General features: G+C 40.4%; 4 protein-coding genes across 4 annotated transcripts in view; 1 reads left to right on the top strand and 3 right to left on the bottom strand.

The window, feature by feature from the left end:
• The first annotated feature begins 906 nt into the window (after positions 1-906).
• Positions 907-4,020, top strand: SARC_05729 (hypothetical protein). The gene is made up of 4 exons (XM_014300407.1): positions 907-1,668; positions 1,895-2,045; positions 2,361-2,531; positions 2,734-4,020. Exons 1-4 carry the CDS (start codon positions 995-997, stop codon positions 3,688-3,690), a joined length of 1,953 nt encoding a protein of 650 aa, XP_014155882.1. The 5' UTR covers positions 907-994; the 3' UTR covers positions 3,691-4,020.
• A 1,017-nt stretch (positions 4,021-5,037) lies between these two features.
• SARC_05728 (hypothetical protein) lies at positions 5,038-6,031 on the bottom strand. The gene has a single exon (XM_014300406.1). The coding sequence runs from the start codon at positions 5,879-5,881 to the stop codon at positions 5,372-5,374; it is 510 nt and encodes a 169-aa protein (XP_014155881.1). The 5' UTR covers positions 5,882-6,031; the 3' UTR covers positions 5,038-5,371.
• A 1,587-nt stretch (positions 6,032-7,618) lies between these two features.
• Positions 7,619-9,306, bottom strand: SARC_05727 (hypothetical protein). Its single transcript, XM_014300405.1, has one exon. The coding sequence runs from the start codon at positions 9,194-9,196 to the stop codon at positions 7,676-7,678; it is 1,521 nt and encodes a 506-aa protein (XP_014155880.1). The 5' UTR covers positions 9,197-9,306; the 3' UTR covers positions 7,619-7,675.
• A 15,744-nt stretch (positions 9,307-25,050) lies between these two features.
• SARC_05726 (hypothetical protein) overlaps positions 25,051-26,912 on the bottom strand; it is an 8,408-nt gene continuing 6,546 nt past the window's right edge. The window contains exons 5-6 of the mRNA XM_014300404.1: positions 26,528-26,619; positions 25,051-26,303 (exon numbers count right to left, since the gene is read on the bottom strand). Coding sequence (XP_014155879.1) covers positions 26,091-26,303; positions 26,528-26,619 — 305 coding nt within the window. The 3' untranslated portion in view covers positions 25,051-26,090. The remainder of the gene's footprint in view (positions 26,304-26,527; positions 26,620-26,912) is intronic.

Below are 26,912 nucleotides of genomic sequence, written 5' to 3'. Positions count from 1 at the left end.
ATATACATATGTACATATATATATAATAATCTGTTACACACATATATATATATATATATATATAGTATAACACACACACACACACACACACACACACACACACACACACACATATATATATATATATATATATATATATATTGTTCCTAACACTCGGTTCAAAATTACACTTTTTTGAAATGGCATCCATGCTCGATGACAGTATTCCTAAATCTATCCCTGCAGCCATGTAACTTCCTAACTGGCCTCTTGGCAGGCGGCCATCACAAATGAGCATGACGCTCGTGTTCGCAACAACCTAGCATCATTCCAGCTCACCAGGTACCGTCAATTGCCAAAATAAGAAACCCCAAGTACGTTTTTACCCGCAAATTCGACGGGCTTGGCCACCCAACCACAAACGAAGCATGGATGGTCGCACGTGTTGAGAACATAGAAAGACGACTCTTGCTTTGACACTTGCGCACCTGCTGCATCCGCAGTTGTCTCTGCCTTTATATTGCGACAGCTCTCGCATCCGACAAAGTCTCATTTCTACGTTGATACAGCCTCGCTCTACAGTACAATCGACACGCCAGTATATATGCACCCCATGAAAGGTGCTATTGAACTAGATCACTATCATCCAGGGACCGTGTTTAATTTCAAGCGTGCTTTGTACGGCCTTAAGCAGACTGACCGCCTTTGGAACTTTGTCATCGGCGATAAACTCACGACACACTGACAAGGCTTCACAAGTTCACTCAAAGTGCCGATTGCTCTCACCCCCGATAATTCAATAAATGGTTTTTTTTTGTTGAAATTTCGATTGTGTAGACAAGCACACTGTCGCTCGACTGCAGACAGTACAGTATTTTTATATATATATTATTCTGACACCGCGTAAATAAAAGAAACAGCGAGTCACCGACTAAAGCAGTATTTCTACACTTGTGTGCTCGTAGCGCGTCCTGAGGTGTTATTTGCCGTATCATTTGACCTCATTGTGACAGAAATGTTCTTAGGACATACATTTAGACGGAGTCTGAAAAGCAACTTGCTTGTTTCGAGTAGCAATGTTTCCTTTTCACTCGATTGTACGCGTTACAGAAGGCGGATTGTCTCATCAGGCTTGGCGAGTACACGCGTGAAACGATCAGTTATGACATCCTGCTTTTGTAAGAGGTGGCAGAATACAGAAAATTATCATATCGCAGTCAAAAACCCTTTATCTTCGAGAACTATATTACAATACAAGCCAATCGACTATGGGTCTGTAGACCTAAACAGCAAAAGTCTCAGTAGGCGGCAAGTGCACACTTACTGGAAAACTCTCGGCTCAAATCTTTTTACTAAGCCAGTAAATCCTGGTGAAAACTATAGCTCACGTTATCCGCTGATTCTGACAACTCGACAGGCGTCAGCCACAACAAAGTCTTCACCGAGGACAAAGTCAAAAGCAAAGACAAAGCTGAAGACCAAAATCAAGTCTGATTCAAAGCAGAAGAAACCCAAACAGCTTTCGTTTGTGGAAAGGGCGTTAGTCCATCGCATGTCACACATAGGAAAATCTTCTTCTGGCTGGAGAGAAATAGTGATGATGCTAAAACAACAGGAAGTGATAGGTATCAGACCGCATCTGATGTTGTACAATCATGCGATTAGCGAGTGTGCGCGTGCTGGCGAATGGTAAGTCGGGGTTTAATTCTTCCCAAAACTGGGTCGCCATTTGCCGTGGCCTTACTTTTATGGATATATGAGGTAGATTTGTTGGTGTAAGAGTTTCACGTCGAATTCTCAGTTTGAGGGATTGCTTGTATTGTTGCTGCTAGATTCTATTGTAGCGTTCTAATTCGGCCTTAGTTTACAATTATGTTCTCAACATCCAGTTGTATGTCTGTTGCTGTATTAATAGGCGCGTCGCCCAAACATTGTTGTCAAGCCTATCGCGAAGAAGAAAAAAACCGCATGTTTCCCTGTATGAAACTGTTATCAAGGCGTGTGGACGCGCTGGTCAGTGGGAAGAAGCTATGGTCATTTTCCGACACTTGCAAAATGGGGAAAAGGTACGCTGAGAAATGCACTTTAGGCCTGCACTGTGGTGTTTAATTGTTACATATGTTTCACGGGAAGAGGTCATGCGGGTGAACAATATATGATATTCTGCTGGAACAGTTGTTCATATATCTTGCAATTCGGACTCGTTAAACTATATTTTAACGCAAAATATATTGTATGGTCACACCTATTTTGTGCTGATTTAATCAACGTAAGTCTACTCAAATTAGCTTTGTGTACGCTTTCTACTTATACCTGGGCCATGTTTCGCTAGCACACCACCACAATATCATATACTTAAGCAATATTAACAATTGTAACAGCCGGCTGGTCTGGATGCCTACCACGCGATCATGAATGCGTGCGCTAATAGTGGTAACTGGGAGATGGTTATGTATATACTGGATGATATAAATGACCGCCAAATCGGGCCGACCACGGCGACGACTTATACCATCGCTATCAAAGCTCTGGCCTTACGTGGACAGTGGGAGGTGTGTGATTTCGTATGTATAAATCTGTACCTGGCAAGCTTCATTCAGATTGCGTAAATGAGAACTACCGTAAATATATCGGTTCTCACTATTCGCGGACGCTTGACGTGATTGATTGTTTACTTCATCGTAGCAAGTGAGCTGCTCGCAAATATAGCGCTACCAGCAAAAAAATTTTAAATGTACATTTTTGTTCTTGCAGGTTGCAGAAGGAATTTTGCAGCAGGTTACTGGATTGGGAGAGGTGCAACTTAACTATAGGACTACTTATTGGATGCTTCGGGCCTACGCCGAAGGAGGCCAAAAGGAGAAACTCAGCCAACTACTTCAGAATACTTTGGCGGAGATCACTTCACAGAAGGAAGCCGAACTCAAAATGGTCGATGACCAGGGTGCAAGTTTGGTGTCAAAGGAGGATAGTATCTCCCGTGTAGATGTGCAAATATTGTTGCAAACAGCAATATTGATGTGTGCCGTACGTGGCAAGCAAGCAAAAGAAGCTACTGAGTTGATGTTTGAACTGGAAACAAAGTTTAAGCAAAAGCCTCTCATGAGCACTTTGGTTTACTACGCACTTGCTCTTTGCAATGGGGGCGCGACAAATCAAGCAATGGAGTTGCTACGAAAAGAGAAAAAAAATCACTCGGCCAGAAGTTTGCAGCCCCTATGCGTCGCGGTATTGACTGGACAGATCAATGACAGTCTATTCGATGACGCCTTCGATATGTACGAGATGGGATTCGTGCGAAATCGATTTCGAATTGATGACGTAACTCTATATAGCAGGTTTATAATCGGCTATGGCGTGAAGAACTCTTCAGCGCGATGGCAAATGTTAAACAAACTTTTTGACGCCATTGATGAGCCGGAAATGGTTTACATCGACAGTAGGAATATGCAAAAAGTCTCTAATTTGGACCTCCGATCTTTCCACTCTCTGCTTAGAAACTATCATGTACAACAGAGATGGGAAGTAGCCGAGTCTGTACTTCAGGAAATAGCGACGCAAGCAGACTCATTAGAGGAACTGCAGTTCAATGCGAATGTCCAAAACGAGCACAAAGCAGCATTATGGAAATGGGCAGTGAAGATGCTAGAACTCAAGAAAACAATGCCTAGTGGTCCGACAGTAGATGTTCAGGGAGCAATTCTCTTCTAAATTTTGCACGCACAACCATTCCATATGGTGCCAGTTAAGCTAAAGTATAGCTTGGTCTTGGGCAAAAATCGATTTCGAGAATTCCTCGAATCAGGAAGGCAATGCAAATGTTTTTAGAAGCAAAATCCAGAATGACAGCTGGTACTAGACTTTTTTGCTGTGATATCTTGGGTCTGCATATGATGATTAGTCAGTTATCGCTTCACAGTTCATATATCAAGGTCAAATTTGGCATTTTGCGTTCTATGACCGGACCAAAAGTCTGAAAACAACCATTATAATTTTTATAACTTATATTCTTGAAAACAAAGTAAACATATGCAATTCGACCGTTGCTTCATATTCTAAACTTCATGTGATATTTAGCTGAAGTCAAAATAGTATCGTATGTTCACAAGACAAGTTTTGAATTCCATACTCACACGTATATATATGAGCAGTCTTTTCTACAAATCCACGTACAAACAGGTAGTTTTAAATTACTCACAGGTGCAATTCAGAATACAAACGACAGACTACCGAATACCAGATGTATAGCAATACCGCTGACAGTCGTACGAGCGCTGTACAGTAATGTACAAATATTTGAATACAATGGCACTCAGAATTGGGAGTGTACAACAAAAAACGTTCAGTATCAATCTATTTTTTTTTGCCCAGGACCAATCCTCAAACACGCTACCATGTTTATATGAATACATACACATACACACACACACACACACACACACAAACACACATACACACACACACACACACACACACACAACACACACACATACACACACACACTCTCACACACACACACACACACACACACACACACGCACACACACATATATATATATATACATATAGTTATATGCATATACAAAGACGCGTACACATACATAAATACACACACACACGCACTCTCTCTCTCTCTCACACACTTATATATAAATACATATCAATATATACATACATTTACACATATACATACTAGTATATATATATATATATATATATATATATATATATATATATATATATATATATATATATATTATATATATATATATATATATATTTATGTATGTATATAAACATATAGACATGTATTATATATAGGCTGTTTACGGCAATTTTTAGCATTGTCAAATCACAATTCATCAGTTCGTCCTACAGATTGGATTCAATGTGGTTTAGATTGGCTCGTGACATTGGTTATATCGGATAACCAATTTAAAACACCAATGTGAAATCGATATCCGTGACTGTATTTTTTCGTGTTTGCATCTTATTGCATGCTTATTTCGTAGTGACATGAGAGCCTGGACGGACTGAATTGAGATACTTATACAAAGCTAGAATTGTATCAACTTTATTTTATTCTTAAAAATTAAGTTGTGCGTAGCCATACACGCTAACGTTTATACTTCGAAAGAGTAGGATGCACTAGTTGGTGAAAAGTATATTCATTTGGACCGGCCATTCGCTCAGGACGGACACAATCTGCCCTCAACCACTACCTGACGTGTGCACGACCCTGTTCACTACACTTATGTGACCTGATAACCAGCTGTACGTATTCCAAAATATTTGAACTTCCCGAGTTGCCGTCTCCAATTTATTATTATATTTATAGTATCATAAAAAATATGCGTAGTTATTCAATGTACCTGAAGTATGGCACATTCTCTTAATTGTCATCTTCTCCCTTTAGATCGAACGTGGTGCCACGGCGTTCCATTTGCGGACTGAGTTTGTGCACCAGTTCGTCTTTCTTCTTCAACATCATATCCTCGGCGTCCTCGATGGCATGCATGATGTCGTCCTTCTTGTGAGCTGCGGCAGACATAGCATCGTCTTTGGCATGTCCAAGCTGGTCTGTTGCATTATGGATCGTAGTCTTAGCATTGTCAGTTAACGACTCTAACGAGTCCTGTGTGTGTGGGTGACTTGCAACAAAGTTGTCGAAATAAGATCCCAGCACTTTGTCGACATGTTGAATGCGTTCACTTTGAAGGAGCGGTGCGACAATCTCGTAAGCCCGATTCAATACGCGTTCCAAAAAAGTGGCGGCACCTGTGGTGTAGTTATTGTACTCCTTCACTCGATTGTAGTACGACAGGCTAATGGCCGTCACAGAGTTTACGGCCGGAAGGGCATGTACTTTGCTGACAATAGACTGATTCTCAACGGTAGCCATGGTTTATACTATACTGCGGTACTGAAATGACGTTATGCGATTATAAGTTCAAAGCGTGCGCTATTTATCCTTCGACATATTTACATTCAACAAGCGTCGACAACAAGTCTACAACTGTATTTGAATTTTGGAAGGCAATCGAATTTCACGTGACTGTTTTGTGAGTCGTACAATGGCAAGTGTTATGCTCTTTATTATGGGATTTATTTCCAATTTTTTTAATTGACCCTCTCAGCCTCTCCTCTCTAGAAAGAAATAATCATTGATTTTGAATATATAATGTCCATTATTTAAGTATTCCTCCAATACAGTCATACCTCTTTATATGTCCACCTCTTTAAGGTGTCTACCTCTTTGTATGTCCAATTTCAATTTTGGCCAACCCCCTATATATGAGTCAGGTCTTTTTAGGCCGGTCCTGCAGCCTGCTCTTGGAGGTTTTCATGTGTGAATATTTCACCTTTCACCTCAGCTTGGCGTTAGCTTTATCTATAATACATACACTAGAGTACGTACTACAATGGAACGCTGTTGTGCGAAAGGATGTACTACAACGCACCCAGTGGGTGGTGTACACAAATGTGCTGGTTGCGATCGAGGTATGCAAGCCTTTTGTGGCGTGCATCTTGGTGAGGGGTATAGCTCAAATTCAATCGGTTACTGCCTGTCTACAGATAAATGCCAGCCACCGAATGACATGTGGGAGTCTGGTTTCACTAATAACAGACAGACAGAGCCAGACGAATTGATTCAAAACGCACCTACAACGAGTGAACTAGGCGGATCGAAACCACAGTCGACGCCCAAGCAGGATGTATCGTCTGGTATGAAAGGAGTATCTAGTGTGATATTAGATAAGCTCACAGTTGGTAAGAAGAAGAAAACATATAAATAGACTGTATTATAAAAGATGAGCTCCAATACAACAAAAATAATCAATCTAACAAACAAAGATAAAGAAAGGTGTCAACGTGCGTACAATCTAGAAAGCGGAATACAGCTTAGACCTATCATGGAAAGACAACTATCGTAGGGGATACGAAGGCTCATGGAGTCCGGAGTGAAGATACTCAGTCAGTCTTATCAGGTACATGCAAAAAGAAATATCGAGAAAGGAGAGGAACACATCACGAGCTCGAGAAGCGCTTGATTGAGTGAGTCAGAAAGGTTAGAGAAGCTGGTTTTAGTGTAAGTCAGGGCTTGATCGACACGAAAGGGAAGGAGTATTTAATGAGAGCGCTAGAATTCCTTCTGGTGTGACCCATACTCCCGTAGGTTGGACCCCGAACCTGATGGTATGAAACTGACCCAGACTTGTCTTACCTCTTTATATGTCCAAATATTTGCCAATCCCGGGAACTGGACATATGAAGAGGTATGACTGCACATACATATGTATTTTTATTTAAAAAAAAACAAAATATTTATTGAGTCGCACGGGGCCTAATTTTTTTAGGTCGAACTAACTAACGGTCGATGGCCCTTGATTATTTGTTTTTAAAAAAATTAACAAACATTTGAATTTCTAGTATTTAGTCGGGCTTCGGGCTTCGGGCTTCGGGCAATCGGGCTTCGAAGCCTTCGGGATTACGGGGTTTCGGCTATTTATTGTAAATGGTTTAAGAGAATATTGTTTTGGTATTGTTTTGTTTTTAAAAAAAAACAACAAAAAGAAGAGAGAGAAAACTCAAAACTGAAAAAGAAACCCCATTTTGTATTTAAGACAACAAAATTATTGTTTTATTTAGTAGGCTATGAAATTATGATTCAATTTAGAAGGCTGTGAAAATTAATTTAAATCCAGCCCATCTGATGCCTGCGAATTTCGTAGTCTTCCCTTGTCAAGGACATCCTAATTTTCCACTCTTTGTAGTTCTTCTCCGTTAAAAATTTCTTTAGGTAATCATCATACTGTTGTGGGGTATCCTTCACGTACTCTTCCTCTCTAGGAAAATCGCCCCACCCACTTGTGCCGTTTATGTACTTAATAGCCAGTTCGTTGCACTGCACACTACTAAGTGAGCCGCTACTATCTTGGTTGTGAAGTGAGTCGATCGCGTCCATATTTGGGACTTCTTCAGTCGGCCAGTCGCTAATGTCTGCAAAGGGCAACTTCACACGACCCTTAAAAATACGTTCCATACCTAGGTGCTCCAAGGGAATATCCGGCACAACAAATCTGGGTATCGACTTCCGACTGAAGTGCTGGGCCCACCAAATATCATCGACTCTGAAAAAACAATCGCGCAAGTGACTGCCATCCGGAAGTTTGGTGAAATCATATATACTGTCATCAAAAAATCCTCTTTTGACCGCAAGACCCTCATGCGCCTCAACTATATCGACTGCCAGGGGTAAATCCATGACCCCAGCAACACAATGAACACGTCCATACTCTACGAGCATCTGCTCGCCCGGCATACACGCCCACTCGTTATACGATCGAATGAATGTGAAAAATCCAGCATACGTATTGTGTTGACATGTTTCGCGCGTAACTGAGTATTTGTGGAAGTCTTTCTCTTCATGAATTATGCAAGTCACATTCAGACCCGTTCCACCCCCAATCACTGCTGACGGTAGCCGGATCGACCATTCAGCCAGTCTAGAAAAGAGTGTTGTAGCAAACGACACGTCATCATCAATCACAATAATAATCGTTTCTGGGTCGGTTTCTATCTCTAGAGTGGGCAACAGCTTCGTCGCAGGTCCATAGTCTATGCGCGCAATATTTACGGTAATGTTTGGATGCTTCACAATCCAGTCTGGGACGACGTATTCTTGTCCAGTTCTTCGAGACACTTTTGGAACATTGATGTATATTGCGTCGGGTTGAAGATCTTGTGCTTTGATCGCGTGTAATACTCGATAGAGGAATTTGATACGATTGGGTGTAGTAGTGAAAGAAACAACAATCCTAGGTAGGCTACTTCGTAGACTTGTCCAATCCTCCCTTTCCTCCCATTGTGCATGTGAATGTCGCGAAGACGGGTGAAACCACTCATACTTTAAATTGTCGAGGATATTTGTATCGTTGCTCTCTTCTTTAACAGCAACTTTGTTTTCACTCTCTAATCCACGGAATTGCTGTGCATCCTTGTTCACCGCTATTGATTTCTCTAGTGGCGGTTCGACAGGTGCGTTCAACTTCAGCTGCCCTGCTAACTCGTGTTCGGACAATATATACAGATCTAGTACCGCTCGACCGCTTCTGAATTGATGCTTACCACTACAGTAGACGTGGTAAATTGTTATTCCAAGGGCAAATGCACATATGCCGCCAACTATCCTGTCTAGCGGTGTTCTTGTTCTCATGTTCACACACAGATATGAGACTGTGTGCAACTGTCACCTCTATATTTCAAAATCTGTATTTATGTTTTCAAAATTTTTCTTTACAAATCACAGTAAAAATAATATCTCTCCTGTGATTGGCCGAGTTGAAGACACTTGAAGTACATATATATTAAAAACTCAATCCTAAAAGCCCAGCATTTTATTATACAACCCAACATTTTATTATGCAATATACGTACACCACTTTTGAGTTTTGTTCAATTTTCACTTTTTCAGGTTTCGTCGACTCTCCGGGGGCTTGATATGACTCATCATCTAAGACTTTGTACATACATACATTTGTATTTACCTTTAGTGGTCAATATGATAGTGTGGTTTAAAAAAAAAAAGTGTGTCATCATTTCTGGTACAAAATGTACGTATGTACTGAAAATACCAAAAATCTACGGGTTTGTAATTTTGTAAGCGTTTGGCAGTGATATAAAAAAAAAACAAAAAAGTGTGGAAGACAGTCGAGGACTCGAGTCAGCCGAGTGCCTTCTACTCTAGCAGAGAGTATTTAAAAATCAGACATTTTATTTGACCTTAGACTGAGTTTAGAGGGCTGACTGCTGGAAGTCTGGAACAGTGGAAGTCCCTCCGCTTTTCTGTCCGTTTGTCCGATTGCTTGCCACTTTGTTGTACACTGATAAAGACCCCTTTCAATAAAGAAAGGCCAGTTGTGATTTGCGAATGTCATATCAGCCAATAAAAACTGATAAAAAAATGCGTAGTCTTTGAGTTTGGCGTCGAGGAGCTCTGTTGTTGTAAACTTGTAGCCCATAAATTACAATTTTGATAGCAGTTCGGTATTATATGAAATGGCTCTAACAAAATTTAGCGCTTTCAGTCACCAACTCCCGGCGTGTCCAGTTAACAGTAAATATGTATGTAGATTAGTTGTAGACTTTAGTATGTAGTAGAGCCTAATGTTTAGTTTCTAATAAATATGTATTTAACCCCCCCCCCCCCCCCATAATATATTAATATATGTAAATTTTTACTATGTACACTACGTCTACTACACATAAAATGACAAATACATGACTACTTTATACATCATGAAGTTTAAATAACACATTCCGTTGATCCGGTCTTGGCCTTGCACCACCGAAACAAATATTTTTAAGTATATGTATCGCCGTTCGAATATATATCAGCTTACGATCTCTTGTAGTGTTTTCTGGACACCACTGAAAACATGGTCGGAACTGCTGAAGTTGCGAGCCAGCTGGATGGTTTCGTACAATCCAAATTGACGTACGATTCTCTACCACAGCATCTGAAGAAAAGTGTCACCGTCTCGGATTGGGAAAAGCACGTTCATAGATACTCCATTAAAAACCAACTCCGCTGGAAGTCAAACCTTGTGAGACGTATTGTTAAGGATGAGAAGAAGTACTATGAAGAAGTTTTCAAATATAGTATAGAGCACTATATGGTATGTGATAGTTTAAGTGATCGCATTCGACTGCATGTGAAGCGACACGTATTGTTCTCAATGTACACAGTATTTTCAACGGACACGACAAATATATTTATATACCACTACTTTTCAATATATATATGTAAATATATGAAATTATTATGTTCATATTTTTTGTTCGGATATCAACATTTACAAAGAATATTTGTATATTTTTATATATGCACATATATCATGCACTCACACACAAAAAAAAAACACGCAGATATATATATATATATATATATATATATATATATATGTATACTATATATATATATATATATATATTATTTACCATGGCGTATTATACATATATATATATATATAAATAAATAAATATATATATGTATACAAATACATTACATATTTACATACATACAGACAATATGTATATATATATATATGTATATATTGTCTGTATGTATATGTATATGTAATATGTATATATTTATACGTATAATTTGCTCATGGTCTTCTGAATTGAACAGGCTATGAAATTTGACACTTTGATTAAATTTTTCCAACTCTTTTTATTTATATGCAACTATTATCTCTCATAATTTTTTAAAATTTTCTCCAACCGGGCCCATCATCGCTTTGATCCAAACACCTTCGCCAGCAAATAGCATTCACCAAGCTACCTCAGGAACTGAAACTAGATCACTATCAACTCGTCAGCTTCGTCCACTCCATCATCCTAGAACTGGTGAACGCACTAAGGTGCATATCTCAAACAGAACTGTTGGTAGCATATTCGGCTGAAAGCCGTATCGTGCAAGACGATAATTTCTCTTCGTTTGGGCGGACCTGCGCACGTAGTGTGCAACAGGCGGATAGTGTCATAGATGACAACTACCCTTTAACCTCTACTCAACATCATATATGACCCTAACTAAAAAAATATGCCCCACTGTGAGATACAGAAATATATATACTACCATGTACAATGGGAATCTCGTTATCCTTTACCCTTAATATATATATAATATTAAATATATCATTCATATAAATATAATATTAAATATATCATTCATATAATTATCCATAAATATATTTGTACATTATAGGGTTTTAAAAATTATATGGACACAATGTATATACAGATGAACAATATAGAACTCTTATACTATATGGTTATCCACTTCTTCAGATGTTTAGAAGGAGTTCTGCGTTACTTGTAGGAGTATTTCACACAAAATAAGACCTTGATATGTAGATATGAGTATATAGATCGTGACTGTGCTGCTATGCATTAAGTTAACGATGCGCGACAAGTCAGATCTGGTAAAAACAAATACGAAACTGGAACCCGTGCAAAAAATACAATAGGACAGACAAGAGTTTGATATTCATTATCTTCACAAAACCTCAAAAGATGAACAATCAAAACCCTTAGCGGATGGCTCTCCTGCGAAAGTCAGCCGTGAAGACTAATGATAGATGCTATCTTGCGTAATAAATAACTATATAGACAACCCTATACTATTGGAATTGAAATATCCTACCATATATAAATGTACAATGTAAAACAGATCTCAGCGGATAAGGAAAACAAAAATTATAAACCTAACATACTATATCTATACATTTGACAAAAACAAAGACGTTGGTATATAACTATAGAAAACATGGATATATAAAAATACCGATAAGGGAAACATAGATAGGGTACCGTAAAAGGCAGGCAGGGGGCAAGGCCGCGGATAGGTAAAGATTGGGGGAGCGTGTAGGCGGATAGACAAAGGCGGGGGCGGATAAGCAATACCGGTTCAAAGCGGGGCGGGTTGAGTGCAGTGCGGGGCGTAACTGTGGATTCGACTAAATTCGATTTGATATCATCTCATCTCCTCTTATCCCGTCCTCGGTACGTGTAGATGCAGACCCACCCAAACCACAGGATAAAAAATTACCATCTTGTTTTGTACGTATCAACAAAGTCCACTTACGAAACAACCCACTATATACAATATCCATTTAACATTCTACTCACTATTCGCTACACATTCGACAATCATTAGTAAAAATCAGTAATACACATTGTTGCTAACAGTAAACAGCATCTATAAACAGCAACATACCTGAATCTACTATTATGGACTTAAAAACTACTAGTACGAACTACACTTTCAGGCATATAGTCAAATAAAATGCACACTTAATCTCTCATATTCAAAATGCCAATATCTATTAAGGAATGTATATAAAATATTAGGATATAACTTCTTCCCTCCCCTTTTACTCAATTAGAATTAGAATTATAGGTGTTGCACAAAGTGTCTAACCATATAAAAAGCATGTGCGTATAAAACGATAAAGAAAAGATAAATGGGCAATATAAACCCTACAACTACTTCTTAATTTTTAATGCTGACATTTTCATGCTGCGGACGTACAAAGATATCACAAGAAATCTCTTTTAGGTACATGATAATATTTTCGTCGACGTAGTTCACTTTCTATCACCATTCTATGGGCGTTCCTCGTGTCTACACGTACACGTTGTATCATTGGTTCTCTACCATACAACATACCTGACCGCAACAACTTACCTGACTCCAAGGTCACATCCAGTGGTCCCCCGTGCTCGACTCACCGAGGTACATACAGCGGCGAAAGAAAACGGAACAAATAGTCAGCAAAATATATAAAAGGGAAAGTAGAGCTGCAAACACTAAATGATTAAGATGCGGTCGAAACATTATTTACCTCGTAGCATTGTCGCACCTTCACTCCAATTGCATAGCAGCAGGTAACCTGTACAATTGTCTTTCTATTAATATGTTGCAAAAAAAAAGGAATACAAATTGAAACCAACATTGGACGTATCAAAGTCGAAAGCAACTTACCAATAGCCAAAAGTAAAAGAGGTGTTCCCAATATCTTCGCTGAACCTGCAAATGACCTAGTACGAGTTAGTAACGATGCACACACATGACGAGCCCACCTCTTGACACGCAATCAACTTCATGCACATAAAATCGACAATTCACCTCTCGTGTTTCGGCATCATGTGGCGGTAACGTTCATCCGGACCTGTGCAAAGGTAGTAGTATATTAGTACGAAGTACGAGGCAACAACAAATCGCATGAACAACGACCTGTGGAGAAGTTAGTACCTTCTGTAGTCAGGCGTCAAAACCTCCACCGGGGAATTTACACTTTAATCGAGCAGCTTCTTTTGGCGACGCTTTGGAGGGTCACTGATGTAGACAACGTCGCATGTGGTATAGTGTTGTGTGTGGTGTTTTCTTTGTTTTAGGGTTTTAGTCCGTGTTTAACTACAGGCTTGATACTGATGATCGTGTGATGAGTAGGTATATATGCCTGGCGATCACTATTGTTATTGGAGCGATGATGTCTACCCTCTGATTCTTAAATCCTTGGCCGCAGTGTATGAGCATCATTGAGTCCCTAGTGCGTGGCTGTGATACGTGTGTGTACATCATATCCTTTTGTACTGCCTTCTTGATGTTGACCTTAGTGTTTTTTTGCCTTCCTTTGATATTTTGAATATGTTCCGTGTTGTTTATGTCTCTTCCTTTGTATGTCCACTGTACGTTCCTTCGAATGTGTTTAAACCTTTTTTTTCTGCTCATAGCAATATTTTTTGTTGTTGTGCTTATGCTGATCGTTGTCTGGAAAGAAAATTTTATGCGTGGTTCTAATCAGGCTGTTGTTTCTAACACTATTATTGAAATGCAGACTATCACTCATGCGCACATAGCTTAATAATAGTGACTGTATCCACGACTCGTTACTGAAGATGAATTTTAGGGTTTTAGATGCTCTTGTGTGTTCTCTTCGGCTACGAGTGAAGCTTTTCCTGTGTTCTATAGCTAATGACTATATTCGAGTATTCCTGTTGGTAGAAGCGTATCCGTGTAGAGTGCGGTGCTAACGGGGGCATGACGTGTTCTAATTGAGGCTGATGGACAGATGTTGGCTCACAGTTTCACTATTAGTTGCGCGCAGGACTGGAGTTGTAGGCAGCGGACATACAATGGCGCACGAGGCCTTCACACATTTGCACACGGGGCTGACGAAAAGCACACGAGGCTCACAAGGCATTGGCACACGAGGCCTCCCATCAGTTGCACACAACAGCACACGAGGCTATGTCATTAACGCACGAGGACATCTCAATAGCACACGGGGCTAAGCCGTGACTCACGAGGACATCTCAATAGCACACGGGGCTAAGCCGTGACTCACGAGGACATCTCAATAGCACACGGGGCTAAGCCGTGACTCACGAGGACATCTCAATAGCACACGGGGCTAAGCCGTGACTCACGAGGCATCTCAATAGCACACGGGGCTAAGCCGTGACTCACGAGGTCATCTCAATAGCACACGGGGCTAAGCCGTGACTCACGAGGTCATCTCAATAGCACACGGGGCTAAGCCGTGACTCACGAGGTCATCTCAATAGCACACGGGGCTAAGCCGTGACTCACGAGGTCATCTCAATAGCACACGGGGCTAAGCCGTGACTCACGAGGTCATCTCAATAGCACACGGGGCTAAGAATGCACACGAGGCTGACACTGGCTGAGCAAGAACAGGGCACGGGCAGGCACGGACTGGCCACAACAACCGAGGCTATCATCCGGCACAAGGCCATCATCTGGCACTCGAGGCCATCACAGGCTCACACGGCGACGGAGAAGGGCACACGAGGCCACCACGGCTATCCGAAGTGATCTCTTGACGCCAACACAAACTCAAAATGGGGTAATCATCGGCACACAAGGCCATCCACAAACGACACACTCATAAGGATCATCTCGGGCACACGAGGCCATCCACAAACGCCAAATAAGAGGTAGGTCTACTAAATCGGCTCGTCTCCAAGAACTATATAAATGGCTGACAAAACAAACCGGTTGACGAAAGGCACACGAGGCCATCTCAGACTTTGGTCGCAAACGCGCACGGGGCTGAAGATTCCAATAATAGAAACTTGACTGATGATGGGTACATCGCGGTGCGCACTAGGCGGATGATCGGATCAAGAAACCATCAAAAGCAGCACACAGCTTATAGGCTAAGGAGGCCGCCACAGATTCACACGGCTGTCGATGTATTACAGGTAATCACAATAGCGGAAAGTTGCAGATAGGCACACTTTAACGGCAATAGTTGGAGAGAATATCACTAATTAAAATATTTGTTTTGTTTTTGTTTTTGAAAGTCACTAGGTCTTCGGACTTGAATGTTGGGTTTTAGGGTTTGGACTCATCACAGACACTCCTCGCAGGCTGACAGTACAGCGAACAGAATAGTTAACAGAATCAATGCATCATTAAACACGCTTCAGTGAGATATAACACGACTGACGGCGACTTTGCTTTGTACCCAGTATATGTAGAACTGGGAAGAGCGAAAGCCCAACATCGATCACTCCTTGGAGAAGGATGATTTATAGTCAATTTCTCTCTTACAATCCAGAAACCAGAGGGCCATGGCAGGGAGAACTTGATGTCCTATGGAAGAATAGCGTCATTGGAATGTGTATGCTATATAGTGTAGATAATTGTGTAGCCACTCCTATTCGTCAATGTGAATCAGGTGCGTCATGGAAAAAGTGCTTAGTTTGACAACAAATTAATTAACCAATAGAAAACGATATCGGTTTAAAAATCATTTCAGAAATTAAATCTGCGTCATATTTCATTAAAAATGTATTTGTTTTTAAAGTCGTCGTAAATATAAAAATCAAAATATTTGTTACAAAGCAAAATATTTGTGAAGCAAAATAGAACCATCAATCCGATTGCATTTAAAATTAGATTCTCACTCTTAGAGAACCAGTGACCAGTCAGAGTCTCTCATCTTTTATAAAATAAATATAAAAAGGGTCTTTGATTCTAAAAATAAAGTTCACTATGTAAATTTTACAAAATGAATTTTTAAATAATATTTGATATTATTTAGTATTTGTCTATACTCTGAAGTCTGAAGTGTGAACTCGATACGTAATTAAATACGTATTGAATACTGGAGTTGAAATAGCGTAAAAGTGTGTTTCTACCGTTTCTAAAGCCCTTTATTTACACGAGCTCACTTTTATGTTTGAGTAAATATATTTTGTAGAAGTATTTGCCTTTTTGGATTGTTTTTGTTTTTTGAACAAATTAATTGTTTTGTACATAGGTGATAGTATGATAGGTCATAGCCTGGTTCAATTTAGAAGGCCATGTAGAGGTGCTATGCTAGCATTGCTGGGTTGACTCATGATGACATAATTTAGGGAGAGCAGAGAGTTACAGCCTATGTTGTTCTAACGACATTATTTCAGGAATCCAGTGTAGTAATACCAAAAGTGCTATGCAGAAATAGCAAGAATGCTTTCCATATTGAGAATGCCATATTTAGCCTTTCATCAGTGCATAATGCTTCCAATGGGGGCTCTGAACTTCACCGAAGGTATCTATGTGGTCGATTTCGTAAATATGTTAAAAAGTGTGCATAGGTTATATACCTACACCTTTATTGTTGCGGTTAATTGTTTGTCGTAGAACTGTTACCCTTCACTATACCATAGAATGCCCTTCACTGAAGTTTGGGATACCATTCACATTGTTCAAATTTTAGTAATGATGTATGATACCCTTCGCTGTATTGTAGAATACCCTTCTCGCATATAATTGCTTACATTCAACCTGTAATACACGAAATATATATGTCCAATATTCTATGTATCACGTGCTGTCGATATCGAGGTGTGTAATTGGTCGTCCGATGCGTCTAAAAAAATATGCTAACATGGTGTAGCTAGTATACAAGTTCTTGTATGTGCGACGATTCATTATCCCTTGTGTATCTCGACGATCGCAGTTAATAGATCTCGAGGAACGTATTGTAAATTAATGCCAATTTAGTCTATTCAACTCAGTGCTATATAAGATATCTAATGTCAAAGCCTGAGCGAAGTACCATAAAGAACATCTATACCCAGATCGAATCTCAGTGGTTACTCAGGGTGCAATAAATTCAACAATGTCGGATTGATACTCAATGTCGATTGTCACCATATACGATATCTAGTGGTTCAGTATCAAATAATGTCGGATTGATACTCAATGTCGAAGGTCACCAAATACAATATCTAGAGGTTCAGTATCACAGATTAAACAAAGCACTATCAAGAGATTATGTTGCTGTCACGTGCAGTTTGAGTACAGGTAAAATTTCCGTTGAGATGTATTGTCTTTCATTTCACCAGCCGATTATACTCCGGCGATGCGCTTATTGCGCTGGCATGCACCTTGAAATCTAATTTGACGATCCGAACAACTTATTTAGAACACAACGGACCTTCGATGCACACGTAGACATTCGTTTCATAGTAGCTAGTGGTAGATTTTCTCTGTAAGAGCGTGCAACTAATACAACGGATTTATGAATACGCATGTGACAATCGTGTTGGCTAGATACTACTAGTGGACAATTCTTTCATAGTTACTACTGGTGGATAATTCTTTCGTAACTACTACTAGTGGACAATTCTTTCTTAGTTTTTACTAATGGACGATTCTTTCGTAGTTACTACCTAGTGGACGATTCTTTCGTAGATACTACCTAGTGGTCAATTCTTTTAATGTGAGCGTACCTCACCACATCTGTACACAACTTTACTTTATTCCTGTGTAAATTGCCAAAACACTATTTTCTGCCCGAGATTTACATACCCGGGTTTGTTGCATAATTTAGAAGGCTATGTATTTTTGCATGCTATGAGTCCCGAGTGTGACGAACAGCTGCGGCTATTCTCAACAAATCAACAACTAGTACTAGAGATCAGATATTACCATTTTACAATAACGAGCGAATCAACAACCCCGGATTTGATTTTAGCGTACACGATGTACGATTTTAAAAGAATCTATATTCTATAGATGCTGGCCACTTACTTCCCAGTTCCCCAGTTAACACAATTACACAACTCCATGTACGGGAAAGCCCTAGAAATGTCAGGTCATTCGACTCTTGTCTATGTAAGGATGCAAGTGTTTCAGATGAAATCTGATCTCTGACGTCCTAAATGTGTGCCCAGTTTGTTCGCGGGATGGTGCTTCGTAGACCGGGTTCGATTGTAGTAGGAACATCAAAAACAACCCTGTGTTTAAAATTCGTCTCGGCTATGGAATATGCGAGTATGAATGTATGCCCATTCTTGCGCAATCTCTGAAATCGATGACTTGTCAATCGCTCATTTTTTAACCGCATTTTCTGATCTTTTATAGAAATTGAAGACTTATCGATGACTCGTCATTTTCAACTGGTTGAACAGGATCGCCATAATCAGTGGTTACTGGTCAATAAAGAGACTCAGGAGAGTGGTCACATATGATCAGCTGTTCACAGATCAGTACATCAATTTGGGATTCTATATTCACAGATCAGTACGTCAATTTGGGATTCTATATTCACAGATCAGTACATCAATTTGGGATTCACTGGTCTAGATTTGATTGTAGAACGTTGGTGATGAGTCGTTGGTGAGTCGTTGATGACGGATGTGTCTATGTCTAATAAGTGATATACTTTTTACAGTTATTGTTTTCCAGTTTTCCACTTGCAATTTCCATTGTATTCGGATTTAAGATTTTAGGGCGGTGGACTGTGGATGAGTCAGGACTCAGGAGCTGTGGCCTCATATTCTTCTGACTGGGCAGGGCCTCCTGGACCTGGAGTCCCTTGTAGACAGTGTGGAGTTTGGCCGTGTGGGTCTGTGGGACAGTTTGCCAGTTTGGCCGAGTACATATGTACGTAGCCTAGGCCCTGAGTGTATGTAGCCCAGGCCCTGAGGCCTGAGGCCTGAGAGCCTGAGAGTCTGAACGACCCTGAGTTTCATAGTTTGGACTTTCAAATCTGAATCAGTGAAATCTACACACATGTATTTGGTTTTTGAAAATATAAGAGTCTGGACTCTGTTTTGGACTCTGGATTCTGGACTGGAGTCACTGGACCAGGTAAATATCACTTCGTTTTCGACTTTTCTCTTATTTGTTTTCTATTTATTTGTTTAAAAAGAACCCCAAAAGGTGTTGGTTTTTACTTTCGATGCAAGTCTTGAGACTGGGTCTTGACTCTTGGGTCTTGGGTTGTTGACCTCTTGACTACACCTGAATGTAAATGCTTTTTTATTTAAAAAACAAAAATACAATTTAACAACTGTACAGTGTACCTCTCTGTACACCCGTTACCCGTAGTATGGAGTATGGAGTGAAGTTTGGACTGGACTATGTCCTTTAGTCGTTTTGTTTTTGTTTGTTGTTTGACTGTTTGTTGAAGGAAGTTTGGACTTTTGTACTTTTGAACTTTGTAAGTTCGGATTGATTGGACTGTGAGGAATCAGGATCATTTTTGTGGTATTCGTTTGTTGTATTCGTTGTCTCATTCCAGAAATTAGAATCGTGAATCCAGATTCCAGAACTATTTATGTATGGGTTTCATTTATTATCATTTTTAAGTTATCATTTTTAAAAAAATAGATAAAAATGTGTCAACAACAAGTCAACAACAACATTCGAAAAGATCTGTGTTTTTATTTGTCACAGTTTCTCGAAATAAATGAATTTTCAATTTGTAGAACAAAAAACTATAATTTATACATCCATTTCTTGCTTTTAAAAAAAACAAACAAACAAATGGAACATCGACCTTTTGTAAAACAAGAAAATAAAATAGAGAACATAAAAAAGAGAATATCAATTTATAACTTCCAATTTTCCATGACGCGTCCGAATTGGCAAGGGCCAATGAGAAAGTACGTTGAAATTTTACTCCAAGAGAGATCAATTTAGATCAAATGCTGTTCCGTTTGGTTCGGTGAGAAACTGAGAACTGATGATTGAGAAGTCGAAAGTCGAAACTCGCCACAGCCCACACAAGTCGCCATCCATAACGCCGCTTTCATTCCTCGAATCTTCGTCAGTTTGAAGAAACGACGTTTATAATTCAGTGACACTGTCGTTTCTTCCGCCAGTCTTACACATTTTGTGTTTGCAACTAGCATTAAGAGCAATGTCCCTATTACATTGGTAGCCTGCTTCGATAACTTTCTGACTCCTCTTACATCGTGTGATGTTTACGCATTGTATGGTCACGCTCGTCGGCCTTCGGCTATAGCACAGCGATTCTTTTGTGCCAATGGGGTAACTCTATTTGAGATCGGTGTCAAGAATGTCCGCATGTGAGTTTGTAACGGCTTCGTTTTCTACGATTAACTCTTTATGTGAGTTTTCCGCGAGGTTATGCCGGCCTTGTGTGTCGGAGAAAAGTTTGACAAGGTGCAATGGCCCCGTGTGTTTTGTTTACCGAGATTATGGTAATCCCCTTTCTGAAGGTAACTGTGAAGTTAGCGCCCACCAGATACGCGAATGGACAGTTTTTTTTTGGCCTCGTGTGTCAAAATTAGCACTGTTTGAGCCCTGTATACCGATATTGTGATGGTTGCGATGTCCTCGTGTGCTAAAATTGCCCCTGTTTGAAGAGTTCGACCTCATGTATCCAGAGTTGATCCGTATGAGATTGTGGTTTGCCTTGTGCGCCCTTTCGCAGCCGATAGTTCAGCCAGTCATGTATATACACAGCTTTGAGGTAGTGTAGCCGATCCCCCACTTTGTTCGCCTTGTGTGATAAAGATTTTCCCGTCTTAAGTTTGTGCCGGCCTCGTGTGCCAAGAGAGAGAGCTTCGTGTAGCCGTGGTGACCTTGTGTGACCTTCTCCGCCGTCGTGTGAGCCAGTGATGGCCTCGTGTGCCAGTTGACAGCCAGTTGACAGCCAGTTGATAGCCTCGGTTGCTTGTGACTAGTAGTGCCAGTCCGTGCCAGTCCGTGCCCTGTTCTTGACCAGCCAGTGTCGGTCTCGTGTGCCGCTCGTCAGCCTCGTGTGCATTTATACCGGCCTCGTGTGCCATGTCATAACCTCGTGTGTTATTGTGGTGACCTCGTGAGTCAATGTCATAACCTCGCGTGCTGTTGTGATGACCTTGTGAGTCATTGGCTTTGTGTGCCAGTCTTCCGCCTCGTGTGCAACCTGTCATGGCCTCGTGTGCCACTGCTGATAGACTTCGTGAGCCATGCCGTGTACTTCTCTTCAGCCTGCTGTGCAAATGCGTGAAGCTTTCGGGTGCCACTGATAATATGCCTCATGTGCGGAATAATGATGATGATGCCCTATGAGACAACGTGTAGATCCCCAGCACCGCAGATAGTTGGTATGGAAGTAAGGAAAGAATATCGCCTCTTGTGTATTAGCGTAAATGTGTGAAGCTTTCGCGTGCCACTGATAATATGCCTCATGTGCGGAATAATGATGATGATGCCCTATGAAACAACGTGTAGATCCGCAGCGCCGCGGATAGTTGGTATGTAAGTATATCGCCTCTTGTGTATTAGCGTCGGACGAGGCCCATTGGGAAGTGTAATTGGGGGCGACTTACCAGTATATCTTGCACACTGTGCGTAGTTACGATATCGTATTGACAATACAGTAGAGGAGTAGTACCGTAGACCAGTAGGAGAAATACCCATAGAACAAAATGGTTGAAAGGGAAATGAGTTTACGTTTTGGGGTCGATACCAGGGACGCAAATAGGATACGAAGCTCGCAACAAAACAGCAACGTACTAAACGCGTAGCACAATGCTCGTAGCAAATCAAACACGAATACTTCAAAATAGCATACGCATATGCGTAGAAGGTGGTAGTAAATCAGTAACGCTGACCTGAAATATGAAGTAAATCACTAGTCGTCACGAGTAGTAGCAGTGAACAGTAGATAGAAGCACACAGCGTATGCAGCACCGAATCCATCACAGTGATGCCGCAGCCTATGAATGTCGGGAGCCTTGAGAGATCACTTGTGTGTCAGAGATCACTGAAGTGTCGATGAGAGGCCTGGTTGAGAATGACGCCTACGCCTACATAAGTTACAAACGTTTCCTGAGGTCGTTGTCGTCATTTGTGACCCAATTTCCCGAGACAAAGGATTAGTTGAATTATCTTCTCAGGTTCTATGCTGGTTTGCACTGAAAGGGGAGTACACCCAAAGTACAAGGTAAATTCGTTTGCTGCTTTGCTTGTTTGTTCGTGCCCTCGCTCTTGGATGGGGATGATTTAAATTTGTTGTGCTGACTTGTATTGTGTGTATATTCGTGAACTCAACATATCCATCTACTTTTGTTGATACATGCAGATACGAGGAAGCAAGGGGGACTTGGGATATGACCAGGATGCACGGTAAGTTGCGGAGGACGACAGGTATGTTGTATGGGTGAAGCAAACCACGAATACAACATGCAAACTAGACCGGAGGAACATGTCAAAAGTGTTTTATCTCGTGCAGTCTCCCTTATGTAGCGTCTGCAATGCTGTATACGATGGTTTGTGGATATTAAAAAGGCCTTGAAGCGAAATATCTCGTCCCATATTTTATTATACTTTCTGCGCATAAAGTTTATATGGTTAGACACTTTGTGCAACACCTATAATCGTCCTGAGCTGTACCCAAGCCGAAGTGTGATGTTATTTGGGGTACCTATATTCTGCTTTTTTTGTGGTCGATAGATATGAGTGAGCGAGTTTCTGTTTCAATGTGACTTTGCAGATGGTACAAAGTGAAATTGTGGGTGACATAGATGTGCTATAGTTTTGTTACTTCGTTCTCGATTGCAATGTTTTTGTGCATGGCGTTGTACATTTATACCATCACATTGGAGGTCGGGATGAATTTAAGCGGAACCCGAGCGGAAGGAATTGTGATGAGAGGAGATGAGATGGTATCAAATCGAATCAAGTCGACCTAACGCATCGATGCATCTCTGCGCTTATCCGCCCAATCCAGGCTTGACCGAGGGACTGTCTTCTGTAGAGTGCATGTAAGATGTATTTGCTGCACTGGTTTGTAGATGTTTGTACTAGTGTATGTTCTAGATAGTTGCATGTCTTGTAGTAATGACTTGTCGCGCTTCTCTGGAATAGCTAGTCACAATCAACCATGTAGCTACGGCTTCTCATAAATTGTGTATGTTACGCTGAACTCCTTATCGGTCAATCAAACTAAGTAAGTGGATTTGAAACGTAGCTTTGCCCATATAGAAAGATGCTTGTTTACTTGTAGACCGTGGTATAATTGATTTGCATACCTTATTATATCGATATACTGTAGTACAATCGACAAAAGAGATTTTATGTATAAAGGTTAATGTATGCTTTAGTACAAAGAGAATGTATAAAGGTTAATGGATAGTTGCCACTTGTATGTGCTCTATCCACCTGCTGCACATTACGTGCGCAGGTCCGCCCTTACGAATGAGAAATTATCGTCTTGACCCACGTATGAATTCGGACTACGCAACGCCACCAATCGCCTGGGCTGGAGTTGATGTACATCTGTGAATGGGGTGGCTGAGCGAAAAGGTGTTCACCACTGGCGCCTCAGACCAGACAGCGAGGCCCAGTTGTGAATATGCATATAATGAGGCTACACGGACACTGCTGAAGTTCGTAAGAGGTTGGTGGAGTGACAATTGATGTTGAATGGGTACGAAGTAAAGTAGACTTCATTGAAATAAAGGAGCTTGACAATTAAATATTCTGTTCATTTTGATTAGCTTATACTCCTTTTTGGTGTAGACAATAATTTGAGCTATGAGACATCATCAACTCTAATCTGACCATCTTATATTTCATTTTTATGAGCTATGTGACATTGTAACTCGTACTATAACAATATATAGGTACTATTCCCAAGCTGTTTAATCCGAGCATGTTGATGGCCATTTCAGCTATCGCACAACTATCATATTTAGATACTTTTACTATGAACTATGAGACATTAGTAACTCATACTATAACAATACGTAGATACTTGTTTTATTGTGTTTAATCTTTGAGCTATCGGACATCAGTAAATCGTACTACAACAATATGTAGATACTTGTACTACAACAATATGTAGATACTAGTACTACAACAATGTGTAGATACTTGTACTACAACAATATGTAGATACTTGTACAACAACAAAATGTAGATACTTGTACCAAGATATGTTTACCATGAGTTGTTTAATCTGAGCATCTTTTACTTAATGGTTAATCTTTTCAGCTATCGCATAACTTATCATATTTAGATACTGTTGCTATGAGCTACGGGATATCAGTAATTCGTACTACAACATAAACTTGGAATGAATAGCGGTGAACGTATTTACAGTAGATCTATATGTGCAACTTCATGTAGTGGTAGTGGCTGTGCTGTAAATAGGAATAAACGCGTTTACGCGTATTTAACGTAGATCTATATGTGCAACTTCATGTAGTGGCCGTGGCTGTGCTGTAAATAGGGTTAAACGCGTTTACGCGTATTTAACGTAGGTCTATATGTGCAACTTCATGTAGTGGTAGTGGCCGTACTGTAAATAGGGTTAAACGCGTTTACGCGTATTTAACGTAGATCCATTGTGCAACTTCATGTAGTGATAGGGGCGGGCAGTGCTGTGAAAGGTGATAAACGCGTTTACGTTATGTTTATTTGCTTCTTCAGTCTCATGTACTGCTTGACTTTGCGCATCCAGTCCACAAAGCTTCCTCTTGAACTCTGTGCCGAGTGCATTCTGCACTATACTTGTCAGCGGAGTCACTGCAGATACACGGTTGCCGCTTCATGCAACGTGGTGATAGTGCTGGCAAGTAGCTGGTTGTCAACCTTGGTGTTTGCTTTGTTCTGGTCTCATCTCATTGAGTGGAAGTATGGTAGCGAGCAGTTTGCTATCCCATCCATTGGGCTACTGCGCGGTATCAGTGGTAAGGTCAAATCGAGCCTTCTCCGCAATTACCTATATATATATATATATATATATATATATATATAGTACGGTGGCTGCAATCACCAGTGTAGACATACTCTGGTACTATCCTACATGGTTTACGCACGAGTGCTCTCGAGGCCTCTTAACCTACACACAAGCAGTGCCCTCGCCTACATGTCATGGTCGCATACTCAGATAGCCCTGCGATGAAACATACTATCATCGCCGGCTGTGTACCACGGTTTATATCGCGTGGAATGGGGGCTTCTAGTTCATAGTCTTAAAGTCCGTGAACGGTTACTGAGACAAACCGTGGCCCGTAGAGGTGTATTCGGAGAAGGGATCTATTGGTAAAGGAATTAATACCCTCACTCCACACGGCACCTCCTGTGCTTAATCCCATTGGCATAGGCGTGGTATGCCATGCACATGTGTACCACACCATGGTCTATGCTACATGTATAAACATATATATAGTATGTATAAACACATATAAAATATGTATAAACACATATATAATATGTATAAACATATATACAATATGTGTAAACATATATACATTATGTATAAACATATATCACACTACGATTTATCGAATCTCGCCACACGCCGAGCTCGCAGTTCCTGCTGGGTCAGTAGTCCTGAGTGGGGCATGCTTGTGTCACTAGCAACTTCTCCGTAAGTTGGTTCGAGTGATGCAGTCGTGCTAGTGACTTGGCTAACCAAAGGCTCTGCATGGGGTTGATCCATGTGTTCACGAGTAGAGCTTCTGACAGGGGTTCTTGTCTGCTGGGACTGAGGTTTCGTATAAAACAGAACAGGTTTTGATGAGCATCTCGTACATAAATAGTATATAAGAAATTCTTAAAAAATGGTGGTAATATGATGAACATATGCACGAGTAGCATACTGTGTGTGTGTGCCATTTATGCGCAACAAACCGTTCATAGAAACATACTCTGCATGTATCAGAGTACGTAGAGTATATACGACATAAGTTTGTATGCCTCGTACCGTACCTGCGCAAGCTGTGTACGTCCACGTCTGAGCACATCCAGTTGATCCCACTCACTGTCTAGTGTGGAAGTATCTTGCGACGACTCTCCTTGGTCTGTGTTGGTCGCGAATAGGTAGGAAGTATGGATACAAGACCATTAAAAACGAGTTAAAACTATTTATACGCGTACCTATACAACTATGATCTTATATGATATATATATATATATGTAAAGGTATATATGTATATATGTATGTATGTATGTATGTATGTATGTATATATGTATGTATGTATGCACGCATGCATGTATGTATATATGTATGTCTGTATGTAATATATATATATATATATATATATATATATATATATAATATATATATATATAATATATATATATATATATATA

This window comes from Sphaeroforma arctica (genome assembly GCF_001186125.1).
Source record: "Sphaeroforma arctica JP610 unplaced genomic scaffold supercont1.377, whole genome shotgun sequence".
In the NCBI taxonomy this organism is placed as follows: Eukaryota; class Ichthyosporea; order Ichthyophonida; genus Sphaeroforma; species Sphaeroforma arctica.
Note: the sequence above shows the minus strand (reverse complement) of the source record. Positions and strands in the feature narration are given on the sequence as shown.

Coding starts and splice junctions, on each gene's coding strand:
- SARC_05729 (XM_014300407.1), top strand. CDS start 995: ATGTTCTTAGGACATACATTTAGACGGAGTCTGAAAAGCAACTTGCTT. Junction 1,669..1,894: donor TGTGCGCGTGCTGGCGAATG/GTAAGTCGGGGT, acceptor CTGTATTAATAG/GCGCGTCGCCCAAACATTGT. Junction 2,532..2,733: donor CCTTACGTGGACAGTGGGAG/GTGTGTGATTTC, acceptor TTGTTCTTGCAG/GTTGCAGAAGGAATTTTGCA.
- SARC_05728 (XM_014300406.1), bottom strand. CDS start 5,881: ATGGCTACCGTTGAGAATCAGTCTATTGTCAGCAAAGTACATGCCCTT.
- SARC_05727 (XM_014300405.1), bottom strand. CDS start 9,196: ATGAGAACAAGAACACCGCTAGACAGGATAGTTGGCGGCATATGTGCA.